At 39.9% G+C, this 20473-nt stretch overlaps 1 protein-coding gene and 1 long non-coding RNA gene across 3 annotated transcripts in view; one reads left to right on the forward strand and one right to left on the reverse strand.

The window, feature by feature from the left end:
• The window catches only part of CLNK (cytokine dependent hematopoietic cell linker), a 207991-nt gene that overhangs the window by 60070 nt on the left and 127448 nt on the right, over positions 1–20473 (forward strand). For both annotated transcript variants that reach the window (XM_035714586.1, XM_025437777.3), the window contains exon 2: positions 308–359. In XM_035714586.1, the coding sequence (XP_035570479.1) occupies positions 349–359 (11 nt within the window). In that variant the 5' untranslated portion in view covers positions 308–348. The remainder of the gene's footprint in view (positions 1–307; positions 360–20473) is intronic.
• LOC112653552 (uncharacterized) lies at positions 49–20379 on the reverse strand. Its single transcript, XR_003132271.3, has 3 exons — positions 20158–20379; positions 2320–2467; positions 49–1723 (listed from the first exon to the last, which is right to left on the reverse strand). It is a non-coding gene; the product is annotated as an uncharacterized LOC112653552 (long non-coding RNA).

Consider the following 20473-nt stretch of genomic DNA (forward strand, 5'->3'; position numbering starts at 1 on the left):
CCTGGGTGCCCAAGGGAAGCACACAATTGCACACTAGGGAAAACCAGGCTCAGGATGTGTGTGCTCAGCTCCCCGGGGCAGACAGGATGGATCCTGACAGAAAGAGGACAGCATGTCAGGGGAAAGTACCCCCCCACACCCCACTCCAGAAATAAACCAATTATCTACCTGGATTGATTCTCTTCCCGTCACTTCCCCTAAGCTGGCACCTATTTCCCATTTTAACAAGAAACGACAGTAGCGTGTTCACCAGAATTAAAACATGATGTGTCTGGCTCAGTAACGAGTTTACTTTTCGTTTCCACAGGCTGAATTGAAGATCCCTCTTATTGCGGGGCGCCTAGAACTATGAGCAGACAGTAAGTACTGTGACGTCACTGTGGGTCCCAATCTCCCCTCTCCTGGTGGAGGAAGGAAGGGTGTTAACATGCCCCCGTGGGAAGGGCATTTCCAGTTTCAGGGCCCAGCTGGAGAGGATGTGTGTGTTAGGGTTCACTGAGCATGTTTCCCATAGCGCCAACGTTTTTTGTGGGCAGGCCACTCCTTGTCGCGCAGCATGGGGTTGTGGCCTGGACAGTGACGAGATACCAGAGAATGCCAGAAGGGCACCCCAAAATACCACCTATTGCTTCATACCCCGGTGCAGAAAGGTAGAAGGTATCTCTTTGTGGAACACCAAGTGGGGTGATGTGGTCAGTTTAGGATATTCTAATGTGAATCTGATGCAGCAAAAAAAATCCATCCTGGTCCTGATGTCTATAACAAATTAAAAAAAAAAAAGTCTATGCTACTTTTTTTTTTTATTTTCTGCTATTTTTTCTTACAACCTCCAAGCTGTAAGAAATATTTATCATGAAAAACACACCCACAAAAAAAAAAACTTTTATATTGAGAAAATTTGGTGTACTAATTTTAAAATCAATTTTAGGTATCTATTTATTGGCTACATTCTGCCAGTTGGAAAGGTAGCACTGTTGTTTCTAATGTCATTGTGTGAGACAAGGCATGAGTTTCCCAGTCAGGCAGACCTAGTGTAAAGCCCTTGTCCTGCCCCATCATTTTATAGCTCTGTGATATTTGGGGAGTTACCTAACCTCCTCTCCAGGAAGCGGGATGTGGCCTGGAGAAGGAGGACTGACTGGTTTCTGGGTGGATTTCTGGTGCTGGGGGGAGCCCAAGGAACAACAGCCCAGGGTAACCAGGTGATGCTTGGGTCTCCCAGGTGGGTGCTGGAGGCAGGGGAGGTGTCCAGAGTGACATAGAGGCAGCAGCTCTAGCACCCCAGATGCCCACAGGTGGTGGGGAGGGGGGTACCTGACACACAGCCAGGCTCAGGCCTGCTGCTTTTCTTCTTGCCACAGAAGTGCAGTGGGAGCTTCCTGGCACACAATTCACAGGTGGGCTCCACGTCTGGCTCAGAATCTAGCTTATGGATCATCTCCTCTGCGCCAGGTGCCAGGACTCCCTTCCTTTCTTTGATCCTACGGCAGCGAGTGGAGCCAGAGGGCAGGCACCGCTAACTTCTCTAAGCATCAGCTTCCTGGTCCAAGTGACTCCTTTGAGGCAGCACAGAAAGTGGGAAAGGAGCCAGAGCTGGAATTTGAGTCTGACTCCCAATCCAGTGCTCCTTCTGTTGATCCCAGCTCTGCAGGAAACTGAGAGAGACAGGAGGCTGGGCAGGCGAGGCAAGGGTAGGTCCGAGAGCTGGCTGATCCAGGGTAGCCTGACAAAGAGGATGAATTATAATCAGTGACGAAGGTGGCCAAGAGCAGCTTTATTGTAAGATAAACAAATAAATGGTCTGTGGCATGGAATGAACATTAAGGCAGATGCATCCGCTTCCCACCCAACTGGGTGGCTTAGAACAACGAAAAATATATTCTTTCACAGCTCATGGGGCTAGAAAGTCCGAAATCAAGGTGTTGGCTCACTTTGAGGCCTCAAGGGAAGATCCCTTCTGACCACCACTACCACTATCACCACTCCCTGCCCCTGGCTTCTGGTGGCCCCAGGTCGGCTTGTGCCCGCAACACTCTGCTGTCTCTACCCTCACTGGTTGTTTCCTCCATGTCTGTACCTTCTCTTCCTCTGCCTGCCTTGGATCTCCCTCCTTTTCCTCTTATAAGGACATTTGTCATTGGGTTCAGGGCCCCCCTGGCTAATCCAGGATGATTTCATCTCAAACTCCTTAATTTAATGACATCTGCAAAGACCCTTCTTCCTCATAAAGTCACAATCACAAGTGCCCAGGAATGGGGCATGGAAATATTTTAGGGCTGCCATTCAACCCACTATAGCAAGCTTCAATTTCAGACCCACCTCCTTCTTTGAGGGCACTGTGGGATTACTTTGACGATCTCAGCAGTATCTGCTATGAATTTCCAACTGGTTCTGGGGTTGAGAGTCCCTCTCCCACATCCCTGCTTCTGTTTCCTCCTGCGATTCCACTCTATGCCATCAGTCTCCTCTGTAAAGAAAAGAGATGTCTCCACTTCATGAGGACTTTAGGTAGCCTTGGTTTTTAGTCAGACAGTTGATCTCTTGGCAATTGCATCTCATCAAACTTCCAAAAGGTAGCTTTAAGAGTTTGGTGTTAAAGTTGTGTGGGTTATGAAGCTCACAGAGGACAGACCGAATCTTCATAATTTCAAAAATACTCCCTTTCTCTTCTTAAGATGCTGAATCGGCATCTGTATTTTCACAAGCTCCCCAGTTGATTTCTAGCTACATTAATGTTTGAGATGCACCTGACTATAACAGTGGCCCCTGAAACTGTCTCCCCGCAGGCATTCTCAAGAAGCAGCTACAGCATTCACCAAGATAGGACTCAGAGAAGGGAGTCACAGATAGGATGTTGCGTGAGGATAGTTTGGAAATTTATGACTCTACACACACACACACACACACACACACACACACACACACAGATTTTGTCCTGCTATGCCTTGGGGGAGCACTCCTTCCTCTGTGAAAATCATTAACCCAGTTAACTCAGGGCAGTAGATTTTAAACCTGACTGAACAATAGGATTATCAAGGAGGCTCAAATGGAAAACAATTTCAGTGTCCTTCCCCAGACCAAAGGAATCAGAATACCTGGACAATGACTTTATTTATAACCCTTTAACTCAGTCTAATCTGCAGCTAGGGTTGCAGAATGCTGCTCCGAGAGGTTGTACAACTCTGTAACCTGGAATTTCTTGTCATTTTATAACTTAGAATCCTAAATGGTCTTTGTAGCTATGGCTAATTCCTTACTATCTCTCATTGGGCACTTTTATAATGAATGAATGAATGAATGAATGAATGAACACAAATGAAAGGATGATATAGAGATAAATTACACATTTACTCACACATGTATATATACATATATATCCACATATGTGTGTGTACATATACACAAGTATGTGCATATGTATTTCCCTATAAATATGTTAGTTCAGTCAAAAATATTTACTGCGTATACACGGTGCTGGGCTTCAACCTAGGTGCCTCCCTTATAAAGATGAGGAAGATGTAGTCCCTACTCTCCAACCATATAAGCTGTATGTTGGGCAGACCACTTTAGTCTCATGTAGCAAGTGATGGGAAAGCACCACCAATGCTAAGGAGTCTGGATGTCATCGTTCTAAATTACTTCTGAAATTAGCAGGCTATTTCATATTTAGTCTCCCTGCAACAAAGCTTTCAGCTTCTCTAACAATCGATCGAAGTATGTAAAGCCCACTCCTTGGTGCTGTTAGGGTAGACAGACCTTATTACTACATTGGGGCTGATTAAAGGGGTCTTGGGGTTTGGTTCCAGGATCTCTTCATCATTCTGGACAGAACTGATAAGAACCCTGGTGCTACAATTCTAAGTGTTTTGAAAGAGTTGGAGGTCACTAGAGTGATTGCTTCTGGGCCCTTCCAGTAAGCAAATGCCCTGCCCTGGCCAGGCTGCTTCCGGCACTCAAGAGGGAGATGCGCTCAGAGATCCCAGACTGGAGACTGGTGGAGGGCGAGCACCCCTGCAGCATCCACTTTGAAATGAGCTGAAAAGGTGTGACAGCAAACTAGCTTTGTTCTTTGTTAAAATTATTCATAGTCCTCATGGAAATTTTAGAAAATATGTGGAAGTACAAAAAAAGAAAACAAAAGTCACCATTTATCCTAGCATACAAAAATAACCATGATTTTGCTGGAGGCTTCTGAAGTCATTTTTCTGTATCTTTGTGTAATATTTTCAAATTTCAGCAAATCTATGTTTAAAACTTCTACTGTTTTCCTTCATTCGGTAAAACTGTTTTGTGTTATGAGCATGGTCCCATATTATTGTCTTCTTCAAAACTGCAATGTTTTAAGGCTAGTGCTTAAATAAGCTTCACAATCCTTTATCCATAATTCCAAAGTCAAAGCCTTCAAAATACTGAAAACTATTTGTAACTAATTCGGCAGCAAAACTTGAGCTGCAATAAAATGAAGTTACGCATGTTCCTTCCTTTATCCCACTTACTGTGAATATATCTACATATTTCACAGCAGAAATATTAGTGTGTTTAATGACAACGCATTGCTTCAAAATTTACGGGGGAAATTACTAGTATCAGTACACACACAATATTACTTTCCTAAAATCCAAAATATTCTGAGTCCGTAGCCCTAAGACATTTGGATAAGGAATGGTGAACGTGTATTTTATCCAGTGGTTTATTTTATCTTGACCTTGGTGTTGGACATTTCAGTTGTTACCCATAAAGTTTTATGAGGCAGTTTTATTGCCAAGATTAAACTTTATACTCTGAGAGTATTAGAGAAGGCTGTGTCACTACGGTCCCTAGCATGCAATGCTGTGTGTCCTGTCACATGTAAAACGAACTGTACAAGTCTATGATTACACAGAGACACAGGTTCAATCAAATTATCGGACAATAACCTATTTCTTCTCTTGCTTCAGAAAATTTGTCTTTCATATTCATTTACTTGGGCGAGAGGGTTTTTTTAAGATTTTATTTATTTATTTGAGAGAGAGCAGAACAAGACAGAGAGAGAGAGAACATGAGCTTGGGGGAGGAGCAGAGGCAAAGGGAGAGGCAGGCACCCCGCTGAGCAGGGAGTTAGATTTGGGGCTCAATCCCAGGACCCCGGGGATCATGACCCGAGCTGAAGGCAGATGCTTAACTCACTGAGCCCCCCAGGCACCCTTGCACAAGAGTTGCTTTTGTTGTTGTTGTTGTTGTTTTTAAAGATTTTATTTATTTATTTATGAGAGACAGAGAGAGAGAGAGAGAGGCAAAGACACAGGCAGAGGGAGAAGCAGGTTCCATTGCAGGGAGCCTGACTTGGGACCCGATCCTGGGTCTACAGGGTGATGCCCTGGGCTGAAGAAGGCGCCAAACTGCTGAGCCACCTGGGCTGCCCCTGGGCAAGTGTTTTGATGGTAAACAAGGCAAACCAATAAAACAGATTGAAAGCTAGAGTCTTAGAGATATGGAATTCAAGCTCCCACCTGTCGCTGTAACCCCAGACTTGAGAGTCTTCATGAATACTCTTAGGATAAGGACTCACTACCTTCTGAGGCAGGGAGCTTAAAAAGTGGAAGAAAGTTCCTGTTTGTATTGACACCAACAAAGCTAACTTCAAGGCAGTGTTATTCATGGACCCTGTAATTTTACTAACCATTTTACTAACCAGTGCCCCTCTGCAATACTTTTCCCACCTAAGTGGACAGTCTGATTGTGCGAAAAGAAGGGTAAAGAGAATAAACAGTACTATAAACCACCAGGCTGGCATACCACTAGCCATTTGCACAAGGATCTGTGCAGCCACTCATCACAAAACCCCACTCTCACGTCGCCACATAAGAACACCACCCAGGGTAAGAGGTTTCCCAATTCAGAGTCAGCTAAAGCCACATGTCTTGGATTCCAAAATCTGTCATCATCGTGCTATATTGAACTGCTTCACGATGATTAAGAATATCATCTTTACGTATTCCTCATCAGGGACACATTCCCAAACTGAACGATTGTTTTGCTTATGAGAGGCATATTTTCTCTTTGAAAACTTGTGTGATAAAAGCCACTCAATCGCTGGGTGGGGATGGATATCAGATCCTCTCGAAAGAGCCCTGCTCAGTGTCTGGTACACAGGAGATGTCCAATAAATGATATTTCCCTCCATATGCATGCATGATAAAACTCCCTGTAAACTCTAGGTCATTATTTCCCTCCATGATCTATATGTACAACCCCTGCCTTCGACCTCAGGGAACAACTTTGTTTTGATTTGCAGGAATTCATAAGTGTAAATCCCACTGAATCTTGGGGAAAGGAGAAGCAGGAATTTTGGCATCCTGAGATCAGAGTCATGCACCCAGCAGAGTGTGGCTGCCTTCCTAGTTACCCAGAAGTAATTATGAACCAGCTTTCGGGCCAGCCAGGCCTATCCACTGGTGCTATCAGAGTCGCATAGCTAGCATTCAGCTTCGTGGTTGGCTGGTAATTAAAAAGCTGCAAGCTGTGAGAAACACAGCTGAGATACAGGGCCAGTGTTTGCCAGAGGTTGCACACAAGGCCAGTGATTCCTGTGAGGGGTGGCAGGTGCCGCTGCTCCTGAGACTCATGGAGATGGGTGGGGGTGGGGCAATCGAGGACTTAAAGGTAGCCTCCTTTTACTCTTAGTGGCAAAACTGCCAGCTGGTGAAGGAACTACCTGACTTAACTCATCTGCCACCACTTGGGAAACTTCCAGCTGAACAAACTTAGTCTCCTGCTGACTAGCCACAAGATTGGACATTTCATGCTTATGCCCTTTAAAAACATCACAAAGAAAAAAAAATAGTAAATAAAAAAATAAAAATTAAAAATAAATAAAATAAAAACATCACAAAGAATAGAGAAGGCTGTGACTTATTCTAATATTGAGTTTACTGCTATCATACAAGGAATTTTCTCATTGGAGAAAATTTAAAAATACAAAGACAAGCATACAAAGGAAAATTACCATAACAGAACTACTGAAGAGTGGTTTACATTACTAGGTACCTTTTAAGGGTCTCTTCTAAAACTATGCATTCTATGTTGTTTCTTAATATTAGCATAACATTTTTCCAATGTTAATAAACTCATTTCCATAGCTATACAATCTCCCATCATTTAGACATGACATATTTTATATTTTCCCATTGCTAGAAAACAACACATCTCATGAACCAATTTGACAAGCTCTATTAATACCACCATGTCTTAAGATACTGTGTTTTATTACCTGGCAATTAGCAAAACCAACCACTGTGGAGAATCTCATAAGCCTCTGCTCCACAAGTGGTTTGGAGAACCTGACCCACAATGACAGTTTGTAATGATCACATAGTATTTGATTATGTAAATGTGCAGAGAAATTGAAAATAAGGTCCAGCATTTCTGGTTGAGACCTCCATGAAGTCCAAACCACTAGTCACCCACCTATTCTAGTTTCCATATATCCAACATCCCCTACCAATAAATATGGAAAGAGAGGAAAGTTGACTTCATGAAAACCTTTGGTCATGTCCAAATACATCTGATACCAAAAAGCTGAAAAGCTTTTCGAAAGCTGTGGATGGACATGATTTGGGACCAAAATCAGGAAGTCCTAGAAAAAGCTACTCATTAGAAAGAGCAAAAGGAATTTTCCAAAGGCCTGGCTGCCTGGAATCTCACAATTCCTGGTGAAGAGAGATCAGATCACGCACAAGAACACAGAACAAATATCAAGTTGAAATTAGGAGGCCCTCCTGCATGGTTTCTTGCTTTCCATTCTTCCCCATTACTTTTTTCAGAGGGAGGGGGGATATTTTTTAAGATACGTATTTTAACAGCTTAAAATCATTCTGCTGAACTAGTCAAAGAAGGGAAGTATTAAAGTCAAACATTTATTTAGCTCTCACAATGAGGACGCCAAATACTTCCGTAATTAAGAGAGTGGGCTCTAGAGTGATCCTACTGGGATTATCAGCTCTGCCACTTACTGGCTGTGACATTTAAGGCAATTAATTAGCCTCTCTGAGCCTCGTTTTCTTTGTCTATTAAACGGAAGTAGTCGCTATCTCAAAGTGTTGTTGAGAAGGATAGTGACTTAATATAGGAGTATGTTTAGCACTATGTCTGGCATAGAGGGTGCACTCCATAGATGTCCATAGACGTGGTAAATTGTGCTGTCTGAACATGGCCACATGCTCTAGTGCAATGTGACCTGGATGCTTCCCATCAGAAGTGAATCTTTTTCTCCACCTTCTTTAACTTGTGTGGGCCTGTGACAGCACAGGCCAATGGAAGATGACAGAGGGGACCCTGTGCCAAGTCTGGAAAGAGGCTTTAACAGGCAGCTCTGCCTCCTGCCTTTGGAAGCTGGCTTCCACCAGTCATATGCTATGATCACCATGCTGGGACAAGTATAAGCCATGTGTGAGAAGCCCCCATGGAGAGACTGGGAGGCTAAAGGGCACTAGGCAACAGACATGAGCGTCTGAAGGCCACCTTGGGTGTTCAGCCTGGCCCAACTTTGAGGTAACCACCTAAATGCAACAGCGTGACCGAGCCGCAGAGGAACCCTCCCAGCTGAGAACCAGGAGAGATAAAAATAAATCCTCGTTTCTAAGCCACTGCTTTGGAGTGATGAGTTATGCAACAATAGATGACTAGAATAGATATTGTCTACTATTTTTACGACCACAATTATTACTTCATGCAAGACCCTTTCCTATTGAATATTCAGGATATAATTTAGAGATTCTTACGGCTTGATATCCCACCTGAAAGAACATCCATTCTAGATGAGAATGGCAATAAATAACTAATAGTGGGTGAGCAGAATGCTAATAAAGGGTTCTTTGCTCCAAGTGTGTGCAAAGTGCTAAGGGGACACCAGAGTTATTCTGCCTGGAAACAAATCTTGGGAAAAGGGTGCAGTGCTTGGTAGAAGAGACATCCTCACAGAGGGGGTGACAGTCGAGCTGAGCTTGAAAGCTGATGGGATGTCACTGAGCGGCTAACGGAAGAGGGAGCAGGGACAGACTAACTATCATAGCTGGAAAAACTCTATAAGGATTTAACATGAAGGGGTAACATTTAATTGACTGATGATTTGAATTTTATTCCTTAAAAACTGATTCTAAGTAATTGGAGAGAGAATTTCTTGGAGGTTTATGATGGATGGTAGACTTCCTGCATCTCCGGATTGGTGAGGAAAAGAAGGTGCCACAATCTATAATCAGAAAGGTATAAGGGCCTGGGTTTAAGTTGCAACATTTAAAAACTCCACATTGATGGGATGGATTCTGCTGCCCCTTGATGTTGTCTTTCGGACAGGATGCAATTAAAGGCATTTGTGCTGCTATTTGTGGACATTACTGGTTGTTTGAACAAAAATTCTTTGAATAATAAAATTCTACATCCAGATCCCTGTCTGTGGACTTTTCTATAGATTCCATCAAAGATCCAAGAGATGTTTTGAGGAAGAAACATGAGAATTTCCTCTGCCATCATTATTTTCTTCCTTTGGTTTCTCCAATTGCTTTAAATACTGATTAGAAACAAAACAATAGTCATAAAATATGCATTAGGTATAAAGAACAATAAAACAATTCAGATATGGGTGCTCATTCTGTTTTTAAAAATTATCACTGCTTTTGAAGTTTCACCCACTTTACTGTGATCACAAATCCCCACCCCCACAGGGAACAACTGTCCTGAATTCTGCATATATCCTTCACTTGCTTTTATTTTTCATTTATCACCTGTATTTGTATCATTAAAAATAATTTGTTTGGTTTTGCTTGGTTTTGAATCTTAGCCCCCCCAAAAAAAAATCATACCACAGGCTACCTGCTTGCACCCGGACTACCTGCTTTTGGCAGCTAGTTCCATCACTTATCAGTTATGAGATCTAGAGCAAGTTAGTAAATATCACTGTGCCTGTTCTCTCAACTGCAAAAATAAAATAAAAATACTACCCACTTCTCATGAAGAAGCACTCATTTGTGTAAGACATTGAAAACAGTGCTTGGAACATATAGTGTGGGCTCCATAAGTACTAGCTAGCTATTATTCCACAATCCGTTTTATGACTGTCCCAATTTATATTTCAAAGAGGATCCATGCTACCATGGATAGCCATAAATCCTTTGATTTCATGGTTATATACTATTTCCTTATGTGCATAAAATACTATTTAATTATCCACTGTCTAATCAATAGACATAGAACAACAGGGTTGTTCTCCAGATTCTGTTTATACCAGGTCTGCTTAGAACATTCTAGTTTGTTTGAGCATATATTCTGGTCTTGGGGCACACATTCTAGAGTTATCTGTATGTAGGGGTATAATTTCAGAATTAAAATTGCTGGTTCACAGAGAAGGCATACCTTCAACTTTACTAGACAAAGTCACAGTTTCCAAAGCTGCCAGGCCATGGTTTACTTCCACAAGTATGTGTAAATGACCTGGTTGTTTTGCAACCTCATCCACCTCCATACTGGCAAGTTTCATTTCTACCCAACTGGGGGGTGATTTTAATTTACCTTTGTTGATGACAGATGCAGTTAAGTATCTTTTCAAATATTTATTAGCAAGATGCCTGGGTGGCCCAGTCAGTTAGGTGTCCGGCTCCTAATTTCAGCTCCGGTCATGATCTCAGGGAACTGGGATTGAGCCCTGCATCAGGCTCTGCACTCAGAAGGGCATCTGCTTGAGAATTCTCTCTCCCTCTACCTCTGCCCCTCCACCCACACACTTGCTCTCTCTAAAATAAGTAAATAAATCTTTTTTTAAAACCCAGATATATTTGTTAGCTATCATTTTTCTCGTATGCATACAGTATTACCTAAATCTTTTGCCCACCTTTCTGTCAGACATTTTGTCTTTTTCATGTTGATCGATATGAGTTATTAATTTACTGTGTACATTTTTCACAGTTTGGGACTTAAGTTTTCATTCTTCTTGGGTATTTATTTCCTTTGATGACCATGATTTTGAAGCAGTGGAGTATACCAAATTTTTCTTTATGATTTCTTGAGTTTGTATATTGTTTCAAGAAACTTTGTTTCATCAAGTTATTGAATTCTATTGAATTCCGGACATCATAAAATTCACCTTTCTCTTCTAGGTCTTTCATCAGCTTGGACTTGGTTACTTTGTATATGAGATAAAGTAAGAAGGATTAATTTTTTTCACTCAGGTGCACAATTTTCTCAGTACCATATACAAGTAAGCGATTCCTTCCACACTGATCTGCAATGCCAGCTCTGTCATACACAGGTGGATCTTTTTCTGGGCTTTCCCTTTTTGTGCCATGATTAAAGTATCTACCCCAAGTCAACTACACAAGTCTTAATTAGTATAATATTATAGTAATTCATGATATCTCAGAATTCATGTTCTCCGTATGAACGTCATCAGTGAGTTGGCTCTTAAATGTTTACTTTTTAACTTAAATGTTAGGATCAGCTTGTCAAACACACACACACACACACACACACACACACACACACCACTCTTGAGATTTTTATTGAATCTGTAGACAACTTTGAAGAGAAACAGCATCTTTATGACACTGTGTTTCCAGTCCCTGAATATATCATGCATTTCCAGAGAGAGAGAGAGAGAGAGAGGCAGAGACAGAGACAGAGAGAAAAGTTCCTCAACATAATTTCATAATGTTTTACAATTTTCCCAAAAAAATTGTGCTTTACAATCTTTTGAGAGATTTGTTTGGGGAATTTCACATATTTTAATGACACTGTAAATGTTAAGATACCAAAATTCCAGACATGCCTGGGTGGCTCAGTAGGTTAAGTGACCGACTCTTGGTTTCTACCCAGGTCATGATCTCAGGGTCCTGAGATTGAGCCCCCTCTCAGGCTCAGTGCTCAGTGGGGAGTCTTACTTGAGATTCTCTCTCCCTCTCCCTCTCCTGCCTTCCACCCACCCCCATGCTCACTCTCTCTCTTTTTCTCTCTCTCTCGCAAAAAATAATAAATTAAGATATCAAAGTTCCATGTTTTTGTGTTTGTCATTGGAAATACATTTTTAGAAATGATATAATACAACTGGTCTGATCATGCTTTATTAATTCTAATGTTCGTCAGTTTATTCCTTAGGGTTTACTATGTAGATGACAATATCATCTGCAAATGAATTTTATTTCTTCCTTTTCATTTTCTATACTTTTTTATTCTTGCCTGGTGGCACTAGTTAGAATCTCCAAAACAAGGCTAAATTAAAATAGTGATAGGGAGCACCCTTGTTCTCAGTCTTAAAGGGAATACTTTCAGTGTTACAGAACAGAGCATGAGAGCTTGTTTTCAGATTTTGGTAGGCTTCAAATACCAGATTAAAGACACTAGGTCTTCAGGAGTCTGTTTATTTTTATTTCAGATAAATATTAAATTTAATCATTTGTTTGTTGTGATGATTCTGTATATTTTCCCTTCTCTTTCTGTTAGTGTAATGATTTATATCAGTAGATTTTCTAATGCTCAACAAAACTAGAATTTCTGGGATAAACACACCTTGGTCATGACATTATTATTTTCCAGCATATTAGCCCAACGAGTCCTTAATGGGTATTAGTGAGAATGGCCTGTAATCTTTCCTCTTACTCTCCTTGCTAGACTTAGGCAATGGGTTTGTACTAGCTTTATCAAATGAGTTAGGGTATTTACCAATTTTTCTATTCTTGACAAGAGTGTGTAGTAGGGAATAAATTGTTCCTTTAGCAATAAAACTGTCTTGGACAGGTATTTCCTTGGGGGAAGATTTTCAACTACTGATTCAGTATCATTGTTGGTTATAAAAAGTATCATTGTTGGTTAATAGTCCTTCATGGGTAATTTTTGTTGTTGTATATATTTTTCTAAATATATGTTTGTCACTGATATTCTTTGAGCATCTTAACCTCTGTTGTACCCATAGTTGTCTCCTTTTTCATTTCTAATTTTGTCTGTCATGCCTTCCCTTTTATTTCTGATCAAGCTTGCCACAGGGCATAAATTGTATTAGACCTCTCTGTTGTAATTCCATCCTCTATTTTGGTAACTTCTGCTCCTTGCTCCTGCCTTCTGTTTGTGTTCTTGGCATTATCCTTTTGTTGTATCACAGATCTATGAAGTTAGTGCACCAGTGATTAAATGTTAGCTTTTCTCTTTTTCTAATATAAATATTTCAGTTCTATATTTCTACATTATTTTTCTTTCTTAAATCTTTTTATTCCCACTGTCATTGATTCATTGACTCATCATGACTTGCTAATTTCCAAATAAATTTGGATTTTTTAATTGTCTTTTTGTCACTGATTTCTAACCTCATCATATGATGGTCATATAAAATAGTCCTCATGATATTATTTTTGTGATTTTTTTAGAGAATCTGAATTACAATTATAGGGCCATTTCCTTTCAATATGAAGAATACAATTTGGATTTTTTTTTTTTAGCGTCAAGACTTATTATAAGAAAACACTTATTGGGCCAAAAAAAATCTTTATTTTCCCCTCATTCTTAAAATGATATCTTCATTGGACATATAATTCCAGGTTGACAATTCAAACCAGAGTTATTTTTCTACACTCTGTTCACTTACCACTACTGTTATTAACTATTGCTGGAAATCAATTATCAACATAATTGCCACTCTTTTGAAAATAATATTTCTCTTCCACAGGATGCCTGTAGGTTCTTCTCTTTGTCTTTGGTTTTCTACAGTTTCACTATGATGTCTCTAGGTATGAATTTCTTATTTATCCTGCATTAAATACATTGCAATCCTGATGCTGTTTGGATATTTTTTTACCATTTCTGAGAACTAGTTCTTATATTGAAGCCTTTTCTTTTTTATTTAAATATGATGTACACACTTGGTTTATATTCTTTGTCTGATAAGTTTAACATCTTAAGACTGAGTAACTGATTCAGTTGTCTAGTGTTTCTTCCATCTTACTTTGGTGTTTTGTTATTTTAAGGTTATCCTATTTTGTCTGCATGCTCATTTTTCTTAGAAATTCCCACAAATTTGAAACACCACTTACTTATCTTCTCAAGTTGAAGATTTTTAGACAATCTAGGGTAAAATCCATGTGTATTTATGAATTCCTATGGGGAAACACTGTCCTCTTCACTCTGCACCAATGTTTGAGAGTGTGAAAGATGGGCTTCTCCCTAGTTCATTCTTAAACTGAGGCTCTAACTCTTTAGACTACAGTTTATAATGGGGTGGGATCTCATACTAGACTCTCCAGAGTATAGACTATCTGAGCCCTATTTCCATCATGTTCTATGAAGCCATGAAAATCAAAGACCATTTTTCCCTGTAGGAGCAATGCCAGCAAGGAGAGAGCTGACTTCTGTGTTCTGCTTCCATTTCTGGGTTCTCATCTTCATTCAAATTTTGGGCTCTCCCTGGGAAGTCCTTACTTTTTCTAACATTTGATTGCAAATAAGTTGCTTTTTTAAAACTGTTTTCTATGGAAGATTTACTCAGGTATCTAGCTTATTATGCTATAAGAAATCAAAGACATTCTCCCTATGGAATTCAATTTTTTAAACTGTGTTTTGACAAAAATTTAATTAAATAGAGAATAAAAGAGAATTTTCATGTTTTCAGTTTTATCAATGAGGTTTTTATTTTTATATAAAGAAAAATAACACATCCCTAGAACTGGTGTGTTCTTTGCTTGATGTGATTCATCAAGGTTTTGCAAATGCTCATTCAATGATCATGAATTAAGCTCTTCCTACATGCCAGACTTTGTGCTATTCATATTTGAATACATTATCTCATTAGATTTAATCTTCAGAAATAAAGGATTCAGGGGCTACCCTATTCATTAAAGTGGAAAAACTATCAGACAGCATTCTGTGCAAAGCTAGTATTGCCTGCCATGTGCCCAGCAGTATTAATAGGTTCGTGGGTGTCTGACAAATTAATCTTTACATGCATGAATGAACAAACAAATAAATAAACACATCAGTAAATAAATCTAAAATACATGAACATCCCTATATGGTGTTATGGAATGATTATGGAATTTGGATGTTACATAGGCTTTGCCAGTTGTTAAGATGAGAAGACTCAATTACTAACATCATCTCTCTGTGCTACAGATTCCTGAGTCAGTGGGAGATAATAATACTCCACCTCATGGCATAAAAATAGGGATCAAATAGGTAATATATATGAAAAACATCAGTGTTAACTCCCCCCCTCCCTCTTACTCAGTCAAATTCTATTGGGTGACTTCTCAGCTGTATGACCTAAAACAAATTACTACGCCTATGTGTTCCTCAGTTCTTCTTCTACAGTGTAGATAATAATAATACTAATCTTATTAAGTTATCCTAACTGCTAAATCATGACTTAATACAGGTAGAATGCTTAGAACGTGATGTTGAGGGAAGCCCGGCGGGGGAGGGGGAGGGGTGCTCAGCGGTTTAGCACCACCTTCAGCTTGGGGTGTGATCCTGAAGACCCGGGATGGAGTCCCACGTCCGGCTCTATGCATGGAGCCTGCTTCTCCCTCCGCCTGTGTCTCTGCCTCTCTCTCTCTCTCTCTCTGTCATGAATGAATAAATAAAATCTTAAAAAAAAAAAAGAACGTTATCTTGAACATAGTGATCCTCTATAGAGTTTTAGCTCTGTTCAGTAGCTATTATTACCTCAATTTAAGAGAACACCTAAAAGGTACTAGGTTTTTTAATATAAGAAGTAAGATTTTAATTTTTTAAACATTTATTTATTTATTTATTTGTTTGTTTGTTTATTTATTTATGAGAGAGAGACTGTACAAGCAAGAGAGAATACTAGCAGGGGGGAGGGACAGAGGAAGAAGGGAAAGCAGACTCCCCACTGAGCAAGGAACCCAACTTGGGGCTTGATTCCAGGACCCTGAGATCATAACCTGAGCCAAAAGTAAATGCTTAACTGACTGAGCTACCCAGGTGCCCCAAGATATAAGATTTTTTTAAAAAAACTTTGTTTTTTCTGGTTATAAATTAGGAACACTTTTCATGTGAAACACAAAGTCACACAGGTACAGAAAAAAAGGTAAAAGTAGCCAAAAATGGATCTCATGTCAAAGATGACTGTATCATTCTATGTAAAGAAAAGTCTAAAAGGGTCCGCACTAAAACATTAATAGTGATCTCTCCATGTAGGATCAGGACAATTTTTAAATGGGCACATAATGGTGATGTTGGTAAATATAGATATGAATATAAGACTATTCAAGCTATATATGCATATGTAGAGATATCCAGCTGTCTCTTTATAATTCAGTCATTGAAAAAGGATCAGTTAGCAATGTTTAAATTAAGACTAGTGAATCAATCCTTTATTATCTTCTTTAGCTATATATTAATCCAATCCAGTGTCTGTTCATTTGTACATCCACTCATCCATTTATTTCCTATGTACAAAGCCCCATGCTGTCTGCTAGGAGCAAATAGATGGAAACATCTCAGTCCTGAATTTAACAATCCTGAGGAGCAATGAACAGTAAGGAAGGAGTTTCTAAGCAATGATATATATTAAGTACCAGCGGAAAATGAAGGGTAATGTGGGAGCACAGAAGTAAGGGCACCTATATCTACTCAGGTAGGAAGAAAAGGTGAGAAGTATTATACTGAAGACAAGCAGGAGTTTGCCAGATATATCTATGGAAGTAAAATTCTTTCATAGCCTAAGAATGTTTAGTAAGGTCTGAAAAACATGCTTCCTTTTGGGAAGACCACTGGTTCTGTCCTCCCAGAAAACCAGACTTCCCTTCTCTAAGAGATAAAAATAACGGTATTAGCAGGACACTAAGATTTTTAGTAAAAACCTAATGACTTTATTTTCTTTAGCTTTGGGCACTAAAGTGGAAGAGTCTAGGATTATAGATAGGGTAGCCAATGACTGGAAACCAGATAGCCTGAGTCCTTATCCTCTCTCCTGCCATTCACAAGTCCTTTGAACCCACATAAGATCTTTATGAGTCTTGGAATTCCTTATATAATAGGACCAGTTTTCTCCACCATCTTTCATATGTCGGATACTTGAAATGGCAGCGTGCTTGATTATGAAGACAGATGATTACGGTCTCTATGAAAGAAGATTATGTGAAAAGAGATTAAGCCTGAAATCAACCAGACCATGGTCCCAATCTTTCCCCCATCACTTTCTAGATAAGGGTTACATTAAATAATGTATGTAAATCATATGGGAAATGCCTAGCATCAGATGCCTCTTAATTGTTAATTCTTTGAACTTGGAGTCATAGATAGTAACAGCTCCAAAATTTAGTGGCATTTGAGACTCAGATAAATTGTCCTAGTTACCTCATTTATAAAGCAGAGATGTCTCAAGATGGTGGTCCTCTGATGTCACCTGAGATTATATGTGGGGAAAGTCTTAATTAGTCCAGGGGAAACAAAATGATATGATGTGTTATTACATGATAATTTGTACAAAGAGATGTTTTGCTGAGAAGATCAGTAATAAGGTGAGGAGCCTAACCTATAACACCAGGATACAAGTGAAATATAAGACACAATGATGCGGGCAGCCTGGGTGGCTCAGAGGTTTAGTGCCACCTTTAGTTCAGGGCCTGATCCTGGAGACCCGGAATAGGGTCCCGCATCAAGCTCCCTGCATGGAGCCTGCTTCTCCCTCTGCCTGTGTCTCTGCCTCTGTGTGTGTGTGTGCGTGTGTCTCATGAATAAATAAATAAAATCTTAAACACACACACACACACACACACACAATGATGTATCCTAGTTTCTGACCTACACAGAAGGGGAACCTGCCAAGAGCTAGAGTCCGGAGAAAAGTCACAGCAGAACAAGTGAATTTGGAATGATTGGAGGTAGTGAAATGAGCAATGACTTAGTGCCTTTTCTATTCAGAATCTGACCCATACTGGCCTTTTGAGGATCGGGGCAAAAATGTCTATGGGCTTTAGGGCAGCTAATGTGTCAGCATTCTTTACTTTTGTATCACTGTCACCTAGAATAGTGTCTCCTATAAGTCAGCTGAAGGCTGTAATGAAGCATTTTTTAAGTTAAATCCCTGTTCTGTGAAATGATTATAATACTTATCTCTCAGAATTATGGAGAAAGACAGAAAAGGCCTCACCTAGGACATGTCAGGTACTCAATATAGAGCCAGTTCTCTCTTTGCCTTGCTGAGGAGAGGCTCACCTCTGTATTACAGATGGATTTAATATGGCCTTTTCCTTTGAGTCCCACCAGAATGTCAGTGAAATGGCGATAAACTAAGTGCTCTTTCAACTTTCAAAAGTCTCTGTCTAAAATTACCACCTTCTTCACCTGGGTGAATGATAACAAAAAAACAACAATTTCTGCTAATAATATTCAAGATCCAAAAGGGGCAGATATCTAGCTACTCCCTAGCCCTAAAGAAATTTCAAATTCATAATCCACCACTTCAAATGCTTCATATAAAATACAGTTGATCCTTAAACAACATGGGTTTGAACAGCATGGGTTCACTTATATGTGGATTTTTTTAATAGCCACAGTATTATACTATATAATGCATTTTCTCTCCTTCACTTCTGGATAATATTTTATTTTCTCTAGCTAACTTTATTGTAAGAATACAGTATATAATACATTTAACATATGAAATGCATTAATTGACTTTTTGTGTGATCGATAAGGCTTCCAGTCAACAGTGGGCTACTAGTAGTTAAGTTTTGGGGGAGTCAAAAGTCAGGTGTGGATTTTTGACTGTGAGGGTGTTGGCTCCCCTCATTCCCACATTGTTCAAGGTTCAACTGTAGTCAGATAGGAGAAAGAAGTGGAAGACCTTGAAGTTTCCCCAAGAAACCTGAGACTGTACCTGTACTTGCCAAGTCTCCCGCTTGTCACCAGTCAAAAAAGGAAACAGTTGACAGAAGGAATAATCTCTTGATGGACAGCAAGTTCTTGGTTGCAAATTCAAGGGAAGCCTAGGATAATCCATGTCTCCTGTACGTCATGGAAACTGGACTCACCCATTAAATGCTGACAAGTAAGACCCAGTCCCTGTCCTGGACAGCCGACAGTCTAGGGCAAGCCTAAGGGATGCATAAATGACAATCCATATGGGGAATGCTGGGATTGAGGTGCACACAATGTTCAGTTATGGCAACACACGAGTGTGGGAAAATCTACCTGAGGGGAGGGAGGAAGGTCCAGGAAGGCTGCCTTGAAAATATTTTCTAAAAAAAAAAAAAAAAAAAAAAAGAAAAGAAAAGAAAAAAGAAAGAAAGAAAGAGAAAGAAAAAAGAAAGAAGAAGAAAAAAGAAAGAAAGAAAGAAAGAAAGAAAGAAAGAAAGAAAGAAAGAAAGAAAGAAAAGAAAGAAAAGAAAGAAAAAGAACTTCCCAACCTTGACTACAGTAGTGTAGTCATGCTCCCTGCCAAGAGGCACAGAGCGTGGTAGCTGGCTTCTGTCTCCTGTACTTGTCTTCCTTGGCCCAGGTTCACCAACTGTGAGGAATTTCTTCTTGACTAAACAGATTTTCCTGGGCACATCTGCTCCAAAGCTGATAGCTTGTCCTGAAAACCCATTACTGGACAATTTCACTCAATACCTCAAGGCATGGGTCTATTTCCCCAGCTGACACATAAGGGCCATAGACAGTCTCTTCTTCAAAAACTCTCTGGGTTTGAAAATAAACCTCCACCTTTCACAGCTCAGCCTCTAATTTGCTTTTGGTTGTGTTGTATTTAAATGAAGCATTAAAGTTTAAAAAATGCAATTTGAATTTGAACATTTCCAAACAGATACATAAAACTGTAATGTGTGTGTGTGTGCATATATGCACCATTTTAAAAGTGCCCAATAAATAAATAAATAAATAAATAAATAAATAAATAAATAAATAAAATAAAAGTACCCAACATGTACCTGGTATATGCATTACGTCATAAAATCATCCTAAGGATGAAATGAGGATTAAATGTACTATTGTCTCCAAAGTTACACAGTTAAGTATGTAAACTCAAGCGTATCTGACTTAAGCATTTATGTCACTTCTACTTAACTCTGCTGATTTGTAATGTTCTTGCTTTGAGAAAGGGGAGGAATTGCTATTTCAAGAAGCATGCGGAATTTTAGAACAGCAGGGTTAAAAGTCCCCCCAAGCACATTCACTCACTTTGCAGGCGTGTAGTGAACTCTATTTCAGGCTGGGTACGGATGAGATGCTGAGACAGTGTGACAGGAGCATGTTGTCAACAATCCTCTCAGCCGTGCCTTCACACCACATCACTGGCTGTGAGAGGCAACAAGGGCTGGGTGCTTGGCATCACAGAGAGGACTGCCTGCCCCTTGGGCTGGAGCCCAGAGAGGAGGGGATCAAGGAAAGTCTTTCAAAGGAATTTTTCATCATTCTTTGCACACTGGCTTGTGGCCCAAGTTCTCACAGTACTTATTCACATTGGCCAAGATGTGGGAACAACGTGGACAGAAGG

This window comes from Canis lupus, chromosome 3 (genome assembly GCF_003254725.2).
Source record: "Canis lupus dingo isolate Sandy chromosome 3, ASM325472v2, whole genome shotgun sequence".
Classification (NCBI taxonomy): Eukaryota; Metazoa; Chordata; class Mammalia; order Carnivora; family Canidae; genus Canis; species Canis lupus.